The sequence below is a fragment of the Callionymus lyra genome, chromosome 13 (assembly GCF_982586985.1).
Source record: "Callionymus lyra chromosome 13, fCalLyr1.hap1.1, whole genome shotgun sequence".
Taxonomy (NCBI): Eukaryota; Metazoa; Chordata; class Actinopteri; order Syngnathiformes; family Callionymidae; genus Callionymus; species Callionymus lyra.
Window position 1 is genome coordinate 4,438,143 of NC_141830.1, and position 22,569 is coordinate 4,460,711.

Below are 22,569 nucleotides of genomic sequence, written 5' to 3' on the forward strand. Positions count from 1 at the left end.
CATTTTCTCATCATGAAAATGCTCCGTTTTTAAGTTATTGCCTTATGAAGTTCTCCACAGCCTGAAATCTTGGCGAATGAGAGGTTATGAGAGTGAAGCCCATTAAGACGTAATAATGGGTTTCACTCTTCCATCAGCAGCTGTAATCATCTGCTTTGTTTGTAAGACGAGTCCCTTGGAAGTGGAGGCTTCCGGGATCAAACCTTGACACTCGACTGGAAAAACAAAGGGTTTTCAGCACAGTGTCTAATGTAACTATTTCAATTTTTAAAAAAGTAACCTGCAAACAGACACATACTGATGAGTACACTGTGAGTCAAAGACCACTTTAGAAGCGAGTCTATCAACACATTAGTTGCCCTTGAGAGTCAATCAGTGGAGACGCCTTCTTCAGATTCATAGATGTCAAACTTGATTTAGGTTTGCTATGGGCCAATGAATGTCGGTCACAGCATTGTCTTAGACATTCGTTTGATATCTTGACTGTGCTTAAGGTTATTGTCCAACTAAAAGACAATCATTTTAGTCACAAGCCTGGAGGAGCAGGTTACCATCCTAGGCGGTCTCTGTTGATTGTCACATTCATTTTTTTCATCCATCTTAACGAGTCTCCAAGCTCCTATAAGTAAGTAAGTGAGTCATTATTATTTGTAAAGTAAGTAAGTAAGTAAGTAAGTCATTATTATTTGTAAAGGCGCTTTTCTCAGACCAGGCTCACAAAGTGCTTAAATAAAACAATAAACAGATATAATACATGCTTTAAAAGGGCAAAATAACATGGAGTCAAACACAGCAGCCCCAAAGTTAAGTAAAAGCCTGTAAAAATAAAAGTAATGAAGTAAGTAAATTATAGTTGCAGAGCGCGTTTCCAGACCAGGGACACAAAGCGCTTAAACAATCAAAACAATACTCAATAAAATAAATACTTAAAAGGTCAAGATAACACTGAGATAAACACAGGAGTCTCAGAGAATCAGGGAAAAGCCTGAACAAATAAAAATGTCTTAAGATGTTTCTTGAAGGAGTCAGTAGATCATCAAACACAGATGTTTCTTGAAGGAGTCAGTAGATCATCAAACACAGATGTTTCTTGAAGGAGTCAGTAGATCATCAAACACAGATGTTTCTTGAAGGAGTCAGTAGATCATCAAACACAGATGTTTCTTGAAGGAGTCAGTAGATCATCAAACACAGATGTTTCTTGAAGGAGTCAGTAGATCATCAAACACAGATGTTTCTTGAAGGAGTCAGTAGATCATCAAACACAGATGTTTCTTGAAGGAGTCAGTAGATCATCAAACACAGATGTTTCTTGAAGGAGTCAGTAGATCATCAAACACAGATGTTTCTTGAAGGAGTCAGTAGATCATCAAACACAGATGTTTCTCGAAGGAGTCAGTAGATCATCAAACACAGATGTTTCTCGAAGGAGTCAGTAGATCATCAAACACAGATGTTTCTTGAAGGAGTCAGTAGATCATCAAACACAGATGTTTCTTGAAGGAGTCAGTAGATCATCAAACACAGATGTTTCTTGAAGGAGTCAGTAGATCATCAAACACAGATGTTTCTTGAAGGAGTCAGTAGATCATCAAACACAGATGTTTCTTGAAGGAGTCAGTAGATCATCAAACACAGATGTTTCTTGAAGGAGTCAGTAGATCATCAAACACAGATGTTTCTTGAAGGAGTCAGTAGATCATCAAACACAGATGTTTCTTGAAGGAGTCAGTAGATCATCAAACACAGATGTTTCTTGAAGGAGTCAGTAGATCATCAAACACAGAGATGGTTCCAAAGCTTAGGAGCAACAGTCTGGAAGGATTTCTCTTCTCTGGTCCGGAAGTTAAATTAACGATCACTTTTGATGTACAAACTTATAAAATATATATATATATTATATTATATATATATAATATAATATATTTGTTCTCATTCATCAAACAGATGATTTGTATTTATTAAGACAACATAGATCGTTTTATACAGAATATTTTAATCCGCTATTTCACGCTATTCAGAAAAAATGTGGAATCAAGAAATGATGAGCTTGTTTTATAATACAACGAACAAAATGATGAGCGTCTGATGCTTCAAGACTTTCTCTACAAGAGTCACGGACGTTCTTGTGAAACAACATCATGTGAGATTGATCAAAGTGAAGCTGCAGAAAGAAAGCTGCTAAAGAGATCACATGATCGGAGCGATCTCCTTAAAAACACACTAGTATAAATACACCGTTGCATGATTTGTTCATTTCAATCAATACTCAATGCTTAAAGTTAATGATTTACAGTTTTATTCTTATTAAACTGTCATGTCAGAAATGTTTAAATGAACGATTATAAACTGTTAATCCAGTTTAAATTCATTTGTTTCTGATTGCGGAGAGAAAAACCAGTCTGGTTCATTGAAATTATTTAAATGTATTTGAGGGCGTGGAAAGGGACGAACAAGGCTGCGATTCATTCTTCTTTAATTTAGATGTACAAAAACATTTCTGTGTACGTTCAGATTCATACATCTGAATATTTTTGTAAATGCCCGATTTTTTTGATTTGAGTGTCCGACCCTATTTAGTAGAAGTTGAGCGAACTTCTGTACCTGAGGCCCCAGCATTTTAAAATTGATCCTGAAAGATCATATGCAGAGATCGGGTAAATGTGTGTCCTCTTACTAGAGCGGGTTAGAATTCTTGCTGCAGAGTTTAGTTTTAACTGCAGGCGAGACACATCCTTCTTGTTTAGACACAAAATAAACCGTTAAAATAGTCCAAACGAGAAGACACAAACACAAGAGATTTTTCTCAGTTGAGAAAAACTGTTTTTTGTTAATTTTTTCAGTGTTGCTGCATTAGTTCTTCACAGTCATCAGAACTCTGACTCCTCGCTCCCCCTCCCTCACCTGTCTCAGTCTTATCAAATCATTTAGTTTTTAATTACCCTTTATTTTGTATTCTGCATTGTTGAAATGATGGTCATAATAGTAATATAATAATGATGATGATTATGATGATACAGTTATGATGTATATTAATGTATATATAAATAACCCTTCAGATTCACATACTCCTTTATATAAGAAAGGAAAAAACAACCATGACTCAGTTTGCAACTGCAGTAAATATAGAGTACAAAACATTGTTATGGTAATTTTTAATGCTTAAAGTTTTCAAATTTCACATATTCTCTACTCATGTCAACTAAAGGTTGGGATTATTTTTAGAGTAATCAGTTCTTTTTAGAGTTATGGACAAAAATGTTTGTTCATTTTAATGTAGCAAATGAAGCTCAGTTTTCTTCTTCTTCATCCAAAAAGACACTTAAAAACATTCAAATGCTTCCATACCCCTTTTTTATTCAAGCCTTTATAAGAGATTTAAGCTGATGGCCTCGTATTATCCACTCAAAACAAGCCTAAAATATAGACTTGTTTATAATTTGTCTGATCAATTTTTTTCTAGTCGAGGCTTTAATACGAGAGGGACGTTACAGACGAGCACCAAAGAGGGATTTGGATGTTTTTAAGTGTCCTTTTTGACGAAGATGAAGACAACTGAGCTACAGTCGCTACATTAAAATGAACTTACATTTTTGTCCATAACTCTCAAAAAAATTACTCGGAAAATAATCCCAACCTTTAGTCGACATGAGAGTAGAAAATGGGACTAATTTGAATCTTGAGTGAACGATCACTAACTAACGTTTTATTTATAGTTTATTTATATATAGCATAAAGAGAAACGGAGAAAGTGAACATTATGGAATGACATTTAATTTTAAAGTCAAAGGGGTTTTGCGGCTCTCAGGGTTTTCTCAAGTCACCAACGTACTGAATTTTATTATCAGGCGCAATAACCAGAGTTTCATTTTTTCCACATTTAACTGAAAAGTCTTTTCACTCAGCAGTAGAGCTGGATGTCATCAGCAAACATGTGATAAGAAACATCAGGGAATCTCTGAATGATTTTACCGAGGGGAATCAAGTACAGCAAAAATAATAAAGGACCCAAAACAGATCCTTGAGGGACTCCACACAACAGATCCGCTAATTCAGACCTCATTTGATTGGCAGATACACTGAAACTGCGCCCAGAAAGGTATGATGAGAACCATTCTAACACAGACCCAGACAGTCCCACTTCATCCCTCAGTCTTCTCAGCAGGATCTGGTGATCAACTGTGTCAAAGGCTGAGGACAGATCCAAGAGAACCAGAACAGTGTATTTACCCAAATCAGTCGACATCATGATGTCATTGGATACTTTCAGTAAAGCTGTCTCCATAGAGGAATGTTTGCAGAAGCCAGACTGAAACTTCTCATGGATGTGGCTCTGATCCAGGAACAATGATAGCTGCTCGGAGAGCACCTTCTCTTAGATCTTGGACAAGAATGGAAGCTTAGAAATAGGCCTGAAATAACTGAGGTCAGTCAGGTCTATGCCTGGCTTTTTTCAGTAAAGGCTCCACAATAGCATGCTTAAATGCATTGGGAAAAATGCCTGTAGTAAGGGAGAGGATTACCATTTGGTAACCAAATAAACATCCTCACAGCACGGAGCTGCCTGGTGGCTGACAAACAAGAAACCCGGCATTTAAACCTAAAAGTACATTATTTCAGAGCAAATCTGTGGCTTTCTGAGGTCTGAGCCCTTTATGTGTCTAGTGCCAAACCTTAGACAGGATGTCACATTTCTTATACAATTTCATTCATACCTGGTTGGTGGACTGTTTTCTGACTGTGTTCTGTCTTCATAGAAGAGCTCTGCAACTATTGCAGAGTGAGTTTTGTTCTACATCACCTACCAAACACTACATTTTCTCTGCAACTAGCTCATCATATGACTGCCGATACCGGAGAAGAGACAATGAGGGTATACTGAACTTCATCTTGAGTGAGCTATGCTGCTAATGATTACATTTAATTACAGCCAGTTACATTTATACATTTAGCTCTATTCAAATTGCATTGGTCCTCTTGTGCCTGAGTCGTCAGAATGAAAACAATGGTCGGTCAGTCACACCCTGAAGTAGACGTTGATTCATCTCGGGAATTACATGATACTAGTTTTTGATGTGTTGATTTAGGGATTTAAAAAAAATATATTTTATGTTTGATTTGATTTATATTTTGTTTTGAGTTAAACAAAAGAACGTTTAATTATCTTCTTGTCCAGGGTGTCCCCCGCCTCTCACCCAATGAAATGTAGACTCTTTAGGCTCCAGTCCCCCTGTGACCCTCATAAGGGATTTAGCATCACAGATGGAATGAATGAACATTTCATTTTCAACCCTTGCTGGTGGAAAATAAAGGTTTCAGGCACCTCCGGGACTAGTCGTAAATACAGCAGAATTTAAATGAATAAGTAATGAAAAAATTGAAGTTTAGGGCGTCAACTTTTTTAGGTGAAATTAATGTGTTTGAGATTATAAATAAACTACAGATCAAAGTTAATTGATTTTCAGCTTTGTTCTGACAGCAATAGTAATAATAATAAATAAAAATGTATTCTCCGTTTTTGCTGTCTGAGAGCCGTGACCAAGGTTTTTTAAGGTTTTATGTTCTCCCAATTCTCTATATCCCCCATTCTGTAAACCACTCTATTTTGAATAGATGTGTCTACAAATGTGTCTCTTTCTGTTTTGAATTTTATAGTATGCTTTTGCCAGTGTTTTCTGGTGGCTTAGACCAACCTCTCAATTTTCTTTGTGCAATTATCTGCAAAATCTCATATGTCGTTAAAAACTGGAATATAAATATTAGCTAAATGACCCCAATGTGTTCACAGATGGAGCGTTATATAAGCAACATTGTACACAGGTGCAATTGCTAAAAAGTAGCAGCTACAGTATCTCCCACGCTATTGTTCGGATGTACTAGAAGAACATGCACTTGGTTTGTATGTACTCAGACTCATGAACACCTTTACAGACAGCTTGGTTGACAGATTCTGGCTGGAATAAAATGTATTTATACCCTGTTGTTGCTATGCTCTTAGGCATTAAGGATCTTTTTGTGGGATCAGCTGTTCCCACAATAAACACTCACTGGTGACAGGCTTCCTATCCAACTCGTCTGTCCCCAAATATTTTTTTTAACAATCTGACCATAGTGATTTTATGTAAAGATGCAGTGTAAAATTAGAAAACATGTTGAAACTTTGATCCGTCGGTTGGTTACATGGCACATTATTATTAGAGAATAAGATTCATCCCTTTCCCTACCATGTCTTACACGGTAAACCAGTATGTTTCTGCTGAAACCCAAATGTTTTTTAGGTTAGGAGGTGGTCTGAGAAATCCTTATCATTTTCTTTTAGTTGGTTTGGCATTATACTACTGTTTGTACCATATCTGGTCCTACATGATATATTATTTTTTCTCCGATCAGATTAACTAGATGCTTAACTAACAAAGCACCCGAGAATAAATCAGGGCAGTGAGATGGACTCCTGACTACACCTGCTCCCGTCTACTTGGCCGCCCGTTTTGTCTCCATTGACGGTCATGTTATATTGAATTTTTTCTTTTTTCGTTTGTTTATTTTATTTTTGTTTAAAAAAATGTTTATTGTCTTCAATGCTATCTGCACCCATTCTTTTTGAGATGTACAGTTTGAGTATGGACAACCTCCCCCTCTCTCTCACTCAGGGCTCCTAAATCAGGAAAACATCAGAAGTCGTAAGGCCCTACCAATACAATCTGCTATTCAATGAAAAAAACCCAACCACAACCGTTTCCTTCTCGATTAAAACCGCCTGCCTCTTTTGTATCTGAAATCGTTATTATTATTTCAATCCTTTGTTGTCTTGGTGCCTTATTTCCAGAGGGACCATGGTGCTTAAACAGTAGAAGGAATAATGCTAAAGCAGGAAAGTGTTTTGAATAAACTACGTTACATACTTCCGTCCTGTATATAAAAAGATATCAAACGAAACCCTGTATCACTTTAGGCATTCAATGTGAATGTAATAAATAAAAAATATATATATATATAAATAACTTCTTAATAAAATAAAGAAACTGAATTGTCTCAAAGAAATGATGAAATATTCAACAACAAACCCATGATTGAAGAGAAAAAGGAAATCAAAAAGGCATTTAGTATTTAACATAAACTGGAAAAACTGTTCTAAAAAAAGTGTACAAACAGGATTGTAAGGAGCAGAACATTAGAATCGATGTGTCATGAAAGGGGGAAAGGAGAGTGTACATTAAAGGATTAAACCTGAGATTGAACAAAATAATATTTGCGAAACATTGACTAACACATCTGTTTTGTCATTAAAAACAGCGAGCTTTGCTAACAGAAGGGAGGTTAAAACTGTTTCACAATCCTTTTAAGTGTTAAGATAATGGTTACAATAATAATTAATAGTTCTGTAGAATGCAGAAGCTGTAATAAAACACAAATCATGTGATTTTGGATTTTACAAATGCATTTGACATGATAAACATAGCATTCTGAAATCTACACAAATAAGAGGGGAAAATGTTTTGGAGAAGTAGAAGTTTTTATTGTAGTTATTATACTATCTTATTAGTCATTTAAGGTGTTTGTTTTCATGTGCACTGTTGGAACAGATTCCCTGAGCAATGAGATTCTCAATATGTTACCCATAGTGAATGCCATTTTAAAATATGATTTTAAATTAAAAACTTACAGCTAAATACAATATATAAACTTCAACAAAAGCAAACAGAAGTGCCAGCCCTACAGTGTAGTGTAATTTATAAAAGGGCTTCAAGAGTATTACGTAAGGTAGAAAGCACGAAAAAAAAAAAGTTTTTTGTATAGGAACTATTGTAATAAGTAGTGACACAAACTACGTTGCTAATGTACAGAGCCGGAAATATAATTTTACAGTTATATATATAATGTTATTCAAGAGGTTCAAAAGCGAGACAACTGGACTGTGTAGAGTTTCTAGGAAGACGTCCAGCTGACTCGCTTTTGAACCTCTTGGGTAACCATGACCTGGATGAATAAGAACCTTCACGGACATATTTAAATGTTTTTCAGATATACACCTTATGAAGAGCAAACCAGACAGAGAAGGAACATCAAGTAACCATATAACAATGTTCAGGCAGATTAATGAGTGTAGATGTGGAACTCAGTATCAATTGAATGAAAACATGTAACTGTTCTTATATTTCATGTATGTATTTATCGCTAAAGAAGTTAATGTAAGACAATCATTTGAATGAATCCTTATCAGTTATTTCATTACGAAGGAAATAAAATCTTACTGCATTAACAATTTTAACACATTTTTGGGCGCCACAGATGTAGTGAAAGCTTCAAAGGAGACCATTTAATCTTTCCACCAAAAATCTGTTAATTACCAAGGAAAACCTGTTACAAATGTTCTTGCATTTTTGTCTCTTTGCCATGACTGTACCAGTCCATAACTGTGATCAACTTTATTTTTGAAAAAAAAGTTTTCTTTTATTGAAATGGTTGTGGATGTCTCTAGGTAAGGCAGTAGGTGTATGTTTCGATGTATTGGTTTTAAGATGGGAAGGAAAGGCCCCTCCAACATGCTTTAAATGCATTGATAACATCCTCTGTCATTTACTCATCCACATGTAGCAGCATCCTTGGACAGTTTTGGTTTGTTTAGTTGTCTAGCTGCTGTGGTTCTGCCATCGCATGATGATGAAATAGTTGAACAGAATTGGATCTGTGTTTCATGTGCTGTGACTAAGTATAAAAAGTGAAGCCAGAGTTTTTTAAGTTTCCATTGAAGCTGGCTGCAGAAAGATCACAATAACACATGTCCTTAACACCTGGATCAAATCTCCTGTGGTCTATAACACAAGTGTCACTATTGGCACACAGGTCACCTTTTTTGGCTTGAAAAGGGCATGGCTGACATGGTTAGTAACCGACGAGTGACATCACAGATAGAATTAAGTGTAGGAACATGCTCTGCTACATCAGTTACAACAATTCTCTTGCTTTTACTGAACTTCTGATGCTCTGTTGTTCCTTTGAGCCTTCATGGTCCGGCTCCTCACATACTATTTTAATGGTTAAGAACCCCTGTCATAATCAGCCCCAAGTTGTAGCCTTTTCTATTATGAAACCGTACTGTCGCCCACTAGACCTAACTTACCACGTTTTCATTGTGTGACTTACAATCAACCTACTCCATCTTTAAAAGAGTGTCCCCTTTGTTCTTTAAAATACCAGAATGCTCCACTTGTCGTCGGTGCATGAGTATGACTTGAAGTTGGATTTATAAAGGAGAAGAAAGAAGTTTAATGTATTCGCCATTTCAACAGCACTTCTCATCTCTTTCCAAAGTCCAAAGATACATGACTTAAAATATGTCTATTGCTTACTTTGTAGTTTAGCATGCACTTATTTCCTATTAAAAAGGTCATTAATTTCTGCTCCATAAATGTGTTGTTTTTATATTAAGTGGCCAAGATGAGAAATCACCCAAGAGGTAATCAAAATAAATCAATAAGCAACCCAGTGATGAAGGGTCCAATGCAAAACATTCTTGCATTCTTCAGCTGACTAAATTGTATATATACTGTATATATATATATATATATACATATATATATATGTATACACACAACTGGCTAATATCAAGAAATACATTGCTGCATTAGCTAATTGTGAAAAGACACATCTCCCCTTTTCTTTAGCTGGTTTAGGCAGACAGGCTGAAATCACACTAAAATTAAATGTTTTCCCTTCAGCACTGGAATACTAATGGATACGTGGAAAATAATGGCAAAACCATCATCTGAAAGGAATGACCAAAAATAAACAGTAAACAGACAGTGGCATCACATTTTAAGGGCAGCTCCCTTCCACAGACCCTGAGAGAGAGAGATTGTGTGAGAACCCCCACTTTTGGTGTGACTTGTGTACAAGTCTCTGTGCAGGTGCATTTGTATCTGTATGTTTTTGTTACAGCGTGTTAATTTGACTTTGCAGTCAGATGACAGTGCCGCTGTACAATATGACGCTCAAATGTGCCAAGTGCGGAGTAATCTCTTCGGCTGACGTTTCCACCACAGCTACCAGTAACGCCATGTTAGTCCCGCTAATTGTTTTTCCTCAAATCCTCTTACTTCTGGTCTTTTTCTCTACTGCACTACCCTCCCTTCCCCCTATTTGTTTTCTCCTGATGTCATATACATTTTTTTTTCTAATTATCTCCATGAGGGAGAATGTTCTTGAGAATATATGTCTAAATATATTGCAGAGATATGCATTTTTACAATTATAAATATAAGATTCCGGACATGTTAATGTTTCTTTTCAACATTATTATTACATTTACCAAAATAAGCCGGTTGTGAAAACCTCTCGCAGCACCATAACAATTAATGTGACATTTAACGTGAACTTACCTAAGGAGTCAGAAGGGAATTGAAATCTTAAATAATTGTTATATGTACTATAAATAAGGGTGGTAAAAACAAATTATTTAATCATGATTATGTTCATGAAATTGTCGGATTGATTATCATGTGTTTAACAATCAATAATTTGTAAAAATATGTTTTATATAATATAAATAAATAAACGGACGTGGACGTCATGCTTATGTGCCTAATGTATGCAGTGGTAAAAGGAAAATATATATAAAAAATATAAAATGGCACTGCAATGATTGTTGAGTTTATGAAAATGAAGATGTGTCTTTAGTTAAAAAATATAATTGATAACAATACAAAAACCCTCTGAAAGAGTCACAGATAAGTTGAGAAGCTCACTCAATGCAGCTTCCAATAAGAAAAGGATACTTATAGCAAAGTCTTACTTTCAAATAATTTTAGAAACAGACTTGAAATCAAATGTAAACGAATATTTAAAGGTGCCTAGGCTCTGGTAGCTCCTAACCATTTTAGATCTTTCTTCTAACTATGGCAAAGTTGCTGCGATATCGACACGGAACTGATAAATTGTTTGCACTCACAAGGGCACATAATTAAAGTGGTTTGCATTTTATATGCAAAATTTTGTAATGAGAGCAACAAACTGTCATAAGCGTTACATTCAGGCCATGAATGTTTTGTTGCAGTGTAGTGCTGGACCTCTTTTAGAGACCTCTTTTATTCAAACCTTCATGATAGCAACTGCTGAAAGGAATGGCACCAGCATCAGGCTGAAGCTTTCAAAATGTTTGGTTCATTTGAATTCTTCACTGCTCACTTTTGTTGTGCCTACTTCCCTTCATGGGCCTGCTGTACACATGCGTCGTTTTGGAATCTTATGGAATCCATTTAAAATGCTCGACCCTTCCCATCTCCTTATTTGTTCAGATATTCTTGCATACTGTTGGCAAACAGTTAGAGTAGTTGGTAAGTTCTGCTAGTTATGCAGTTTTTTTCCTGCTATTAATGGCCTTGTTTAGCTTTTGCTGAATGGCAGGATTAATGACGTCATATCCACGCATAAAACTTACTTTTTAAGTGATTGTTGAAATTTTTCAAAGTTTGAACAAATACATTACAGCTACACTACTTAAAATGAGAACAATTAAACATATATTTTTTAAGCAATTCAGCATTTGATTTGTATATTGTTGTGTAATTATGTATATTGGTTTATTATGGGTAACCTTTGTCAAAATGTTCAGACGGAGAGAAAAAACACTCAACATGTCTATTCATTTTTCAAAATACTGGCAGTGAAGTTGAAAAAAAAACTTATTACATCCAGTTGTTATAAAGCACTTCCATTGGTAGACACAAAACACATGGACACAAAAACTGGACAGATCAGGGAGCTGTGTTTTTTTATTTAACTTTTTTTTCATATACTGTAGACGATTAGTCTGTTACTTGTAATCTAAAGAATGAATACTCAAATATTAGACGATTAGGGAAGACATTGTTACCTATTATGTGAAGTATGATGAATTATAAACCAAACAGCATGGTGATCGGTTCTCTTTTGTTCATTTCATTTTGGTGATTTTTCCCTCTCACTGATGATCTTGTTTGCGACAGTGAAACAGCTTGTTATATAATGATACTCCCACATATGTAACCTGCCATCATCTGCATCACTTATACATTCCTTGTACGCACTGTTAGGCCCTGATTATCCTCACAAGAGGATGAATATAGTCTTATCCTAACAAAGTTGACCTTGCTTTTAACTTGATTATAATACAACATATCAATTGTTAATAACTAACAAAAATAAACATATATATTTGATTAACAGAAGTACATACTTATTTCCCAGTAGATGGTCTACTGTAAAAACAATCCTAGGACTTCTCCATCTATGTCAACTGTCCTCTTCCGCTCTACATCAACTGTTTGTTTCAGTCTGTTTCAGCCACATTCTCCTGCTAACTGAGTCCCTGCTTCGTTGTTTGAGTGAACCATCTCTTTCAAAACACATGCATGTGATCGAATGAACGTGATTCACAGACACATTTAGAACACTAACTCTAAATGCAGCTTTAGATTCCACATTTTGCTGGAGGCTTCGTAGATGATCCATAAGTGGAAGATGTAAATATAGAGCATACATTATAAGGTGATCAGACCTGTTTTCATCTTTGTAATTCTGTACAAGACTCGTGCTCTTCTCCTGCAGGGCATCATTGTGGAGCTCCTGTGTGGTCTTGCCGCTCCTTGCACTAACGTGGATGTCAGCTGTGCTCGCCATCACCGACCGGCGTTCAGCTCTCTTCCAGATCCTCTTTGCAGTCTTTGACTCTTTGGAAGGATTTGTCATTGTCATGGTGCACTGCATCCTGCGACGCGAGGTAACCATACATGAGCGCACACACGCACAAACACAAGCGCACACCCACACACATGCATATGAGAGAGTGGTCGTCCACTGCTGTAGTGTCAGATGTTGTTTACTCCCTAAATGTTATTTCAGTTACTGTTGCCTGTCGATCATCTAAAGGCATTTACTTAACTAATGCTTGCTGGATATTTTCCAGTGTTGTTAACGTTAAATTATTTGCAGGTTCAGGAAGCAGTTAAATGTCGAGTCGTGGAGCGTCAGGAGGATACAAACGGTGATTCTGGAGGATCATTTCAAAACGGCCACGCTCAACTCATGGTTTGTTTCTCTATATCAAGTACAAACGTTGTATTATGAAGCAGGTGCACAGAGGTTCTTCCTTTTTGGTTTACAGACGGATTTTGAAAAGGATGTGGATATGGCGTGCCGATCAGGTGAGCACACCGAACAGATTCATGGGGGTTTTGTTAAGGTTACATGCAGTGAGATAACATCGTTGTGAAGTTAATCTCATATGTAAGTAAGTAAGTAATATTTATTTATATAGCGCTTTTCCAGACCAGGGTCACAAAGCGCTTTAACAATCAAAACAATACTAAAAAAAGTACATACTTTAAAGATCAAGATAATACTGAGAACAACACAGGAGTTCCAGAAAATCAAGGAAAAGCCTGAACAAATAGAAACGTCTTAAGATGTTTCTTAAAGGAGTCAGTAGACTCCATCAAGCGCAAAGAGAGAGGAAGATTGTTCCAAAGCTTAGGAGCAACAGCCAAATCAAACAAAAATGTAGTAGTTAATGCGGCGACAAATGCAGGAAATATAATGTATGTTAAGTTATTTTCTTAAAAGTCAATTTGATGAATTCTTGCAACAGCCTCTGTGCGCAATAGCTCCACGATGGTCAATTATTCACAGCGTCAAAATGGTGGGTGCGTCTGAAAAAACCGGACGACTGACTGTGGGAATAAACTGTTCTCTCACATACAGAGTAACTGCTGCTAAAAAAGCAGGTGTTGCCCATTGTAGAATGTTAGCAGGGAAAGGCTTATAAACATCCGTCGCCATCAAAAACGTAGCATGTGGCTCCTACTCAGACCCCCTTGTTACACAAAGTTGTAAAAGAATCGGCACCAATCAAATTAAGGTTTTTTACAGCCATTATTAACCCATTAGCACATAGTAAGGTTGCATCAACAAAATAAAGTGTAATAGAACCAACTACAAAATCAGACCAATTGAGCATAATATTGAAATAAACCAAAGCAACCTTTAAGTGAAAACATAATCAAATTGAACATTATTTGATTCCATTATTTATCATCCAGACACCTCAGTGGGCTTCGCTCTGCTCTGTTATTTGACGAAAAGTAGTGATGGTCTGATGAAGCTTCATGAAGCAGTGTCATTTCTTTCAGAGCCCACTAGTCGTATGCACTGTTTTCCTTTGTTTTGAACAACGGTTCTAATGAAACATCACATTCTTTTAAACTGATGGCGCCACCTACTGACTCTTAACAACTTGACACTGCTTCATGAAGCTTCATCAACCCATCACTAATGAAAAGCATTTTTCCACCAAAACTCATGCAGTGTGTTCGATGGACATGATTGTTTGGTATTTATTCTTAATTGTGTGTCTTTCAGTTTGGCTTTTGTGTGCGTAGTACGTAAAAGCTGCTGTATATTGTAGGTACAGTGAGATGAAAAACTGCTCACTTCACAGAGTAGGGTACTTACCATAAGGAACCTCATTGCAAAAGATAAATGTTTTCTAAAGTCTACATTTTTCTTAATCTCGTTGTTGATTCTCGTAGGAACAGGGAAGCGGTCCTCACTCCAAGTTGCAGAGATGCCATCTTCAGCTGCTCTCACTCTTCAAAAGGGATCAAATTTCAACACGCTGCCAGCAAGCATGGCCAAGGTCCACCTCCAGAATATAGATGACCACACAAGCCACACTATGACCTTGCGCAGGGAAAAGGGTGCAACCAAAGGAATAAGCACTGAGCTGCCAGGAGCCAAATCCATTTACATATGTGATGGTGAGCTCTTCAAGCAGCTGGACCGAGAGATCCCGAGGGGAAATGGAGAGGGTAGCAGCTCCGAAGGGACGAGCAAAGGTTTAGGGTATTTGGTTCTCCCTGCTAACAGCGCCGGCACACAGAAGCTCGCTGACAGCAAGGAGGAGCAAACGGCGAAGTACAACCCTTCCATGGAGCAGGTTCCTCAGACAAGACTCATCCACCTGGCCAACCCTGCCAACGTTGAACCCTTGCCCAGCTTCGGCCTGAAGAGTCTGCTCGCCGAACAGGTCAGTGTGTCCTGCTCCGAGAGAGATTCACCTTCACACAACCTCCAGAATGTGCCCAGAGACTCGCAGGTGGCCACCATGGGCGAGGTGGCCGACCGGAACGGGACGTCGAAGAGTGAGATGATTTCCACTCTTTCTATGAGCTCGCTGGAGGTGAGAACTTCACTCAGTTACCGCTGCATTCCCATTGCCTTATCTCAATAACCCATTCTTAAGTTCAAACTTGCATGGAACAACAGCCTACTAGACATAGAACCGGAACATCACCCTGGTGAGTTGAAGAATGCTGTTATTATTATTATTATTATTAAGACTTGAATAAAACTTGGTGTGCTAAATTATAACATAAGAGAATAATATAACAATAACAATATAATAATGCAACTTTTACTTTAATTGCGACTTACTCACAAAGCCTAACCAAGGTATTGCTGATCTGCTCTTTTTTTATTAAAAAAAAAAACACACACAAAAAAATGATTCAATGCTGACTCATCACCAAATCATCCCTGAGTCATCACACGTCCCCTCGAGTCAATTCTGTTTGCACCATCTCAACTTTTTTTCTGTCACAACATCATGGTTATATTTTATTCATTTGTAACACCCTAAAAATCTCGTGATTGGCCAGTTTTCAAAGTCATGGTAGCTTATCCTTTATGAGAAGGTGTCACCTGGATAACGGTTTATAAGAAAATATTACTGAGCTGTGACTGAAGCTTTATCACTGGTATTTGTTGCCCACACACATAATCTAAGAGTACAGTATCATATGTTTGATGTATTTCAAATTAAGTAAACATAACAAATAATTACTCAAACAAGACATGTCATTTTAATGTTTCCTTGAAGCATAATGTTCTCTCTAATGAGGCAATTGGTTTATTCTGTTCAAAGGTGTATTCTGAAAGAAAAAGATTAATAGACAATCTAGATCCTTATGAGCCAAAAATCCAATTTATGCAGAGCTGAGAAGAAAAGATGACCCTATTGCGTTACAATAATTTGATGAAACTGATCAAATATTTTCTATTATTGGTCAGCAAATGTTTTTATTATGGCAGTATAGCCTCAGACTTACACCATAATTAAGATACCAAAGTTGTCATATTGTCCACTGAGGTCCAGTAGCATTTAATGAGCAGCCTCCCTTAAGACTTGTTGAGAATTTGCATTTCTGTGTGATTGACAAAAACCTTAAAACGTGTAGTCGTCTTTTTTCAGTACATTATAAATTAAATTTAGATTGCTTTTCACTATGAAGAGTTTACGCACCAATGAAGTGCTTCACTCCAGAAATGTATCCGCAAACAATATCAACATAAATCTCCATGCACCTCTCAAATATGTAATAGGTGAATGTATTACCCCTTTAATTTGTATGACTAGCTTCCTTTAAGACACTCTGCAACATTATCTTGATAAGCTGATGTGGCAGCAGGGATGTGTTCCAGCTGGCATTTACCCACTATGAGGCAAAACATGCCTAATTCATGGTTCATTATGTGACAGCTGCCATGGCAACAGGACAGCCTGAAGGTCATATTCAGGCCCTAGGTGACAAACCGCAGAAAGGTCTTTCGGTCACAATCTGTTAACAGCAAACTTGAGCCAACAGGGGGAGCAGCAAGAGAGGAAACACACACAAACACAAACCACTCACACACCTTGGTCACTGTTAACACCTCCAGCATCTGTCTGCTCATCCCACACAGTATCAAGGCACGACTTTACTCTCTCTCTTTTTCATCCTCCCTCAGAGAAGAAAATCACGATATGCAGAGCTTGACTTTGAGGTAATTTTAGTCTCTTGATGCTTAAGGAGCTCCTCGGCTCTGTTCTCTAGCTCTTGCCATTATTCTCTGATTGAAAGATTGGCCTAAGATTAGAGAGGAGCCGGTGAAACTGATCGTGGACTTTGCTGTTTACTTTGTCCATTATGTGCCACGTCCCTGTATAGAAGATAATGCACACCCGGAAACGTCACCAGGACATGTTTCAGGACCTGAGCAAGAAGATTCAAAGTGCTGACAAAGGTAGCGAGGCTCCACCTGTTGACACCAAAACACCCAAACGATGGAGCAGTTCGTCCACCTGCAGCGACAAGACCAACCTCTGTGTAAAGACCTTTACTGCTTTCCCCCTCCTACTCCCCAATAGAAGTTGATGCATAAATAGACAACCTTCCTAATAAAGCATGACTCATAAGTTATTTAATGAATAAATATCATGTAAAATTAAAAATATATATATATATACTAATGCACCTATTAGAATCTCATGCCCAAAGGATGAAAAGTCCAAATTATGAAATCATATAAACTATCCTATTTCTAAAACCTCACCTAAACATGTCGACCACTATGTTTACTCTTGTGTGGAAGACATACATCTTCTCTTCCTACATATTCCCATCTCAATATATTTGCAAGATGACTCTTCATCTTTGTTTTTCCCTGTTATACTTTGCATGATCATTATTTACACATCCTTAATAAAATTCATAATCATTATATAATTCTTCTTTCTCCATAACTTCCCCCCTTATTTCATCTTACCCATCCATGTGTCTTTGTTTCTTTCCCTTTTTTGTTCACCTTAGGTCATCTGTTCACTAATCATTTGATATAATTTTATAATTTTGTAATTTTTTATCCCTCCGTTTTTTTCTTTGTCCCATCTGGTGTCTACAGACTGTTTGGTTTCTGTTCATATTCCTCTGATCTGTGCTCTCCAGACTTCAGACTTCATCAAATCTTTCTATTATTCTGAACTTTCTTCATCTCTTGTCTTACAATATTTTTTTTATTGTCAAATGTTTATTTTATCCTACTCACCTTATCCTATTTTATCCAACTATTAAACCCATTTTCTCTTTCTTCCTCACACTATACCTCACTATCTTCTGTTTATCCCTGACAACTTTACTCTACTTAACCCCCTCTCTGTTTCTATGACAACATTTATTTTTAATTATGCCCGTCCGAAGACTATTTTCCATACCCAACCCTAATCTCACAAGTAATTTTCTTTTCTACCTTCATTCTTTGTCCCCCTTCAGAAGTCATATTCATATACATCTGGGCTCATCTCTTCAAGTTTCAACTATATTTTCTCTATTCAGCACTGCTTTCGAGATAATTCCATACAGTAAAGTTAATGCAACATAGACTCGCTACCATCACCTCATTCATTTCGACTCTTTGCAAATGGACTTCGCCTTCGTATGCTGACGCTAAAAATGACCTTTCGCGTTGCCTAATGACGCACTGACGGGCAGACCGTCAGCCTGGCCAACACGGTCGAGATGTGAGTGAAATCTTGTTGAACATGACTCCCAAAAATATTGTAGATAACAATACATTGAACCCCTTTAATTATTGTGTGGTTTCCTATTTGATTGGCTTTTATTAAGAGGGCGCTTTGTGACAGTTGTCAACACTGAACATTAAAGCTGAACGTTATGGCGTCATACAAGCCGGTAGGAAGTAGTTTAGAGATATCATTACTCTATATTGACACATAATATCTGGGCTCTACACGACACATGGACCAGTCTTTCAAAGAAGGAAGTGAAAGGCAGTCACAATAAAGACAACATATACAGGTTAGGTTAGGTAGAACTTCATTTATTAATAATTGTTTTTTTTCCAATTAGACACAGCAATACAGCAATTATTCATAAAAATATAAATAAAAATAAGAACAAAAACAGGAGCATTTGTTCTTCAAACACATACACACAAACACAGAGCATCGGATCAAAACAGCTGATTCCCTTGTCATTACATGAATTAATGAATGAAGCCAACAGTTGGATTACACAAAATTACATTAGATATTAGATGAGAAATTAGATTTGATGTCCGGTCTGTCAGAGTCCGTCACTGTCTTTTCCGCACTATTTAAAGGCAGCTTGTTCTCACAAAGATTTTTCGATAGGATTCCTAACACACAATCAAGTCTTAAGCATGTAAATATGATATCAACATAACAAAGTGAGTAACTTATTACTTAAGTAATTAACATTATTCCACCCCACAACAAATCACAAGATTAACATCGTCGCTGAAGATGTTTAATGGGTCCTGAGATCAGTAGCCATCTACTCTCGAAAATTAAATGCAAAAAAGTGATTTTACAGGCATTTTCTTGCTATTTGTACTTTTTTTCTAACCATAAGGAGGCTTACATAAGGATAGGGGTTTGCAAATGTTACCGTGGGGATTAACCTTTGGAGATCAGAGGCCACGGATATGATGCAGGCTTGTTGTGGACACGTACATGTTAGTTATCAATGTAACAACCAATAACACCGACATGAAAACATTGACTGAAACATCCTTTAACACATAAGTAGCACAAATACGATTGGGGTGTTTTTTATTTTCTAATCTTTTTTATATTTCATTTCATTTATTATTACTTATTCTTTTTTAGTTTGAAAATAATCGTCAACAGTGATGATTCTGTATGTTCTTTAGAATTCTTCACATTGATTGATTGGTTTGTGCCGTCATTAGTCATATCCTGTCTATCTGGGATTTGTTGGGTGGTCGTGTTAAGATTAGCCCATCGGTAACATCACGTCTATGTCACTCAGCCAATCACACATCGCCTAAAAAGTGAGGGAGAAGTGCCATCTCTAAGTATGATTTTAGGCGCTGGAAAAAGTGACCACTATGGTAACAATACATTACAGTAAATGTTCACACTCGACATGTTACACCCGATTGATCAGCTCACTTCATCTAATATACCTAAGGACACAGGTTCGATCCACGCTAATGACAAGATCTTCTTTTCCTTTTTATTTATTTTAAAATGTTTTGCAGTGTCTTTGTGTGTGATAATGATAAGTTGGTAGAGATTATATCTTATGTCCTGGTGCATAGAAAGGTTATAAATAATTTTCCTATAGCACTGAATGGACAGCAGCAGCTCACTTGGTTTGGAATATCAGGTGTTTTATTATCATGTTTATGTTAAGGAGGTAAGAGCCCCACCTAAAAGAAATGTCACCATGTGAGGACTTTTCTTGCACTGAAGTTTTGTAGCCACCACTGCTGCATATAATCACGTCTCCAATGAAGATGTAAATCACTTGGTTTGTTGCATGCTGGGAGCATAAAAAAATGTGACGAACTGAAAGAACTGTATTAAATTTTTTTTTTTATTATTTCCAATGAATCCTAGAGAAAATGCTTCGAGCCAAAGTTTTACCAGTAGTTGTGCGGAAAGAAAGATTGTGACAGACCTGTGGTCAAATCTTATGCCTCATGATGCGACACAAAATGTTTGCGTAGGCGTATGATGCTGAAGTCCTCTTGCAAACACTCAAAATTAGATTCAAGTGAAACCGTGTTGCTAATCAGCTGCTTACAACCGATTGTTTCTTGGTTTCCCAGGGAAATAGTTTGAATGATTTAATACACTGAGTGCGATACCTGGAACAGAGTAGAGAACTCATCATCACTTTTTCATTGCTGCTTTTGGATTCATGCTAATTGTGCTATAATACATGCTATTGTTATTATAACATTTACAAAACATTTAAAAAGGGACAGTCAGTCAATGCATCATTATAATATAATTTAAGACTACATACCATTATTCAATCTCATGTTTTCATCATCAGTTTTTAATTCTCTAGGAATGTATTTTTGGATCAATGTTTTTTGTATACGTTTAAGTTTGCGGCATTGTAGAAGTTACAGCGTCACTACCCTAAAATAACTATTAATTCAGTCAGAAAAATAAGTCTCTCAAAAATGATTAAATACATCACCAAGTGAACACTTAACACTACAACACCAAAAAAACACCAAATAAAACAAACAGCAAAGCCATTGTTGTTGAAGCTCCGACATTGTCTTCCAACAATGAAATATTTTTTGTATTTCATTTATTGGCTGATCTGTTTTGAGAGTTTCTGCACTAAATTATTTGCATGTCTAATCTAAATATCTAGCAATGACATTGCATGAAATGATAAAACATTACAACAATCATGTGATAAGGCGACAACTTACAACTCAAGCCATCTCTTCTCCGCAGGAAAAACAACAGACTCCCAGTAGGAGAGTGTGGGAAGGCATTAAGAAGACAAACTCTCCCCCATCTTGGGTGAGAAAGGACCCAGAGACTGTGGGGGCGTCACCACTGGAGATGCAAACTGTGGAGTGGGAGAAAAGTGGCGCCACAATTCCTCTGGTTGGCCAAGAGATCATGGACCTCCAGACAGAGGTGTAAGCAGGGCGGGCTACTGTTTAGTCCCAACGCTTCTCAAACATACAGCAGGACACACGACTAGCACGGATCATTGATCAGAGAATAATCTTTGACTGCATTTTTGTCCAACACCCTTGGCCCCGATGGCTGGGAATTACAAATGGCTAACAGTGTAGCTGAATGTGAAGTTTCTGCAGCACTGGGAATCTGGGGAACAAGATAAAGACAAAAGCCAATTGTTAAAGTGTCTCCGTGCCTCATCACTGTTTCGCTCTATTTTCCTAATCTCTGAATCTTTGCCTGACCTGCCTCTGCGTCGTTTGTGGAAGGAATGATACACGAAGGACTGAAAATATCATAGGAAAAAAAACCCTCATTTACATTTCAGAGACCCTTAGAATTATGTGTATGGGACTAATGTAGATCATACATGGACTATGAACTGTGTGCCAATGCCAATAGTTCTGTTAGTGTGTGTTGTTGTGTGTGTAAAGAATAATAATAGTGACTGACCAATGGACAGTGAAGTTTCCGATCCTGTGAGATGACTACACAGAAGCACAAGGCTTGTCTGAAGTCCTGATGTACAGCAATGTAATTATTCAACAGAGTTCTACAGAATAAAATTTAGCCTATAAATATCTTTCCTACTCCGCTTCAAATAAGAGTATGAATAATATTAATATTCTGATAATGACTCTTGTTCAACAATGTTATCAGTGTGTTTTTTTATATCATTGCTCGTCACTGATCCCATCTGTACTTGTTTAAAATCCATCATTGTGATCTGTCAATCCCTGAATTTAAATCCTGTTAAGCCAATCCAGTGTGCTTGATATTCGACCGCATCTTTCTGTTTCTTGTACAGTCAGAGCACAACATGAATGTGTCTTATTTATAATAAAATCATGTCTACCTAATGACCACTTATTTGTTAACCGGTTTCTTGGTTCAAAATTCAAAAGCCATGCCCTCAAGTTTCTTTTGTGAATGTTTGTCTAGTAATAGACTTGTCCAGTCAAAGGATATCCCAGCTGGGATTGGCCCCGGTGACTGTGGCCCATCATGTGTCATGGAAAGTCCTTAAATCATTTGATTAAATAATTCATTTAGATGAATCCTCAACAAACTATTTGTTTTCCAAATTTTCAATTTGGTGTTTGGACAGTACAATGAAATGCTCTAGGGGAGTGATGTGCACATGCTAAGGCACACATTTTCCCATACCTTGCTTTATTTCCTGTAAAACAAAAACAGATATTGAACCAGCTTTACAA

The 22,569-nt window shown here is 37.0% G+C and overlaps 1 protein-coding gene across 5 annotated transcripts in view; it reads left to right on the forward strand.

Moving 5' to 3' along the window:
- LOC148067008 (adhesion G protein-coupled receptor B1-like) overlaps positions 1-22,218 on the forward strand; it is a 112,250-nt gene extending 90,032 nt beyond the window's left edge. For 3 of the 5 annotated variants that reach the window (XM_087805457.1, XM_087805458.1, XM_087805460.1), the window contains 8 exons: positions 9,961-10,059; positions 12,586-12,757; positions 12,970-13,065; positions 13,142-13,181; positions 14,565-15,214; positions 16,822-16,857; positions 17,022-17,180; positions 21,119-22,218. In XM_087805457.1, the coding sequence (XP_087661583.1) occupies positions 9,961-10,059; positions 12,586-12,757; positions 12,970-13,065; positions 13,142-13,181; positions 14,565-15,214; positions 16,822-16,857; positions 17,022-17,180; positions 21,119-21,313 (1,447 nt within the window). In that variant the 3' untranslated portion in view covers positions 21,314-22,218. The remainder of the gene's footprint in view (positions 1-9,960; positions 10,060-12,585; positions 12,758-12,969; positions 13,066-13,141; positions 13,182-14,564; positions 15,215-16,821; positions 16,858-17,021; positions 17,181-21,118) is intronic. The other 2 variants (XM_087805459.1, XM_087805461.1) reach the window with 2 other exon arrangements.
- The last annotated feature ends 351 nt before the right edge of the window (positions 22,219-22,569 follow it).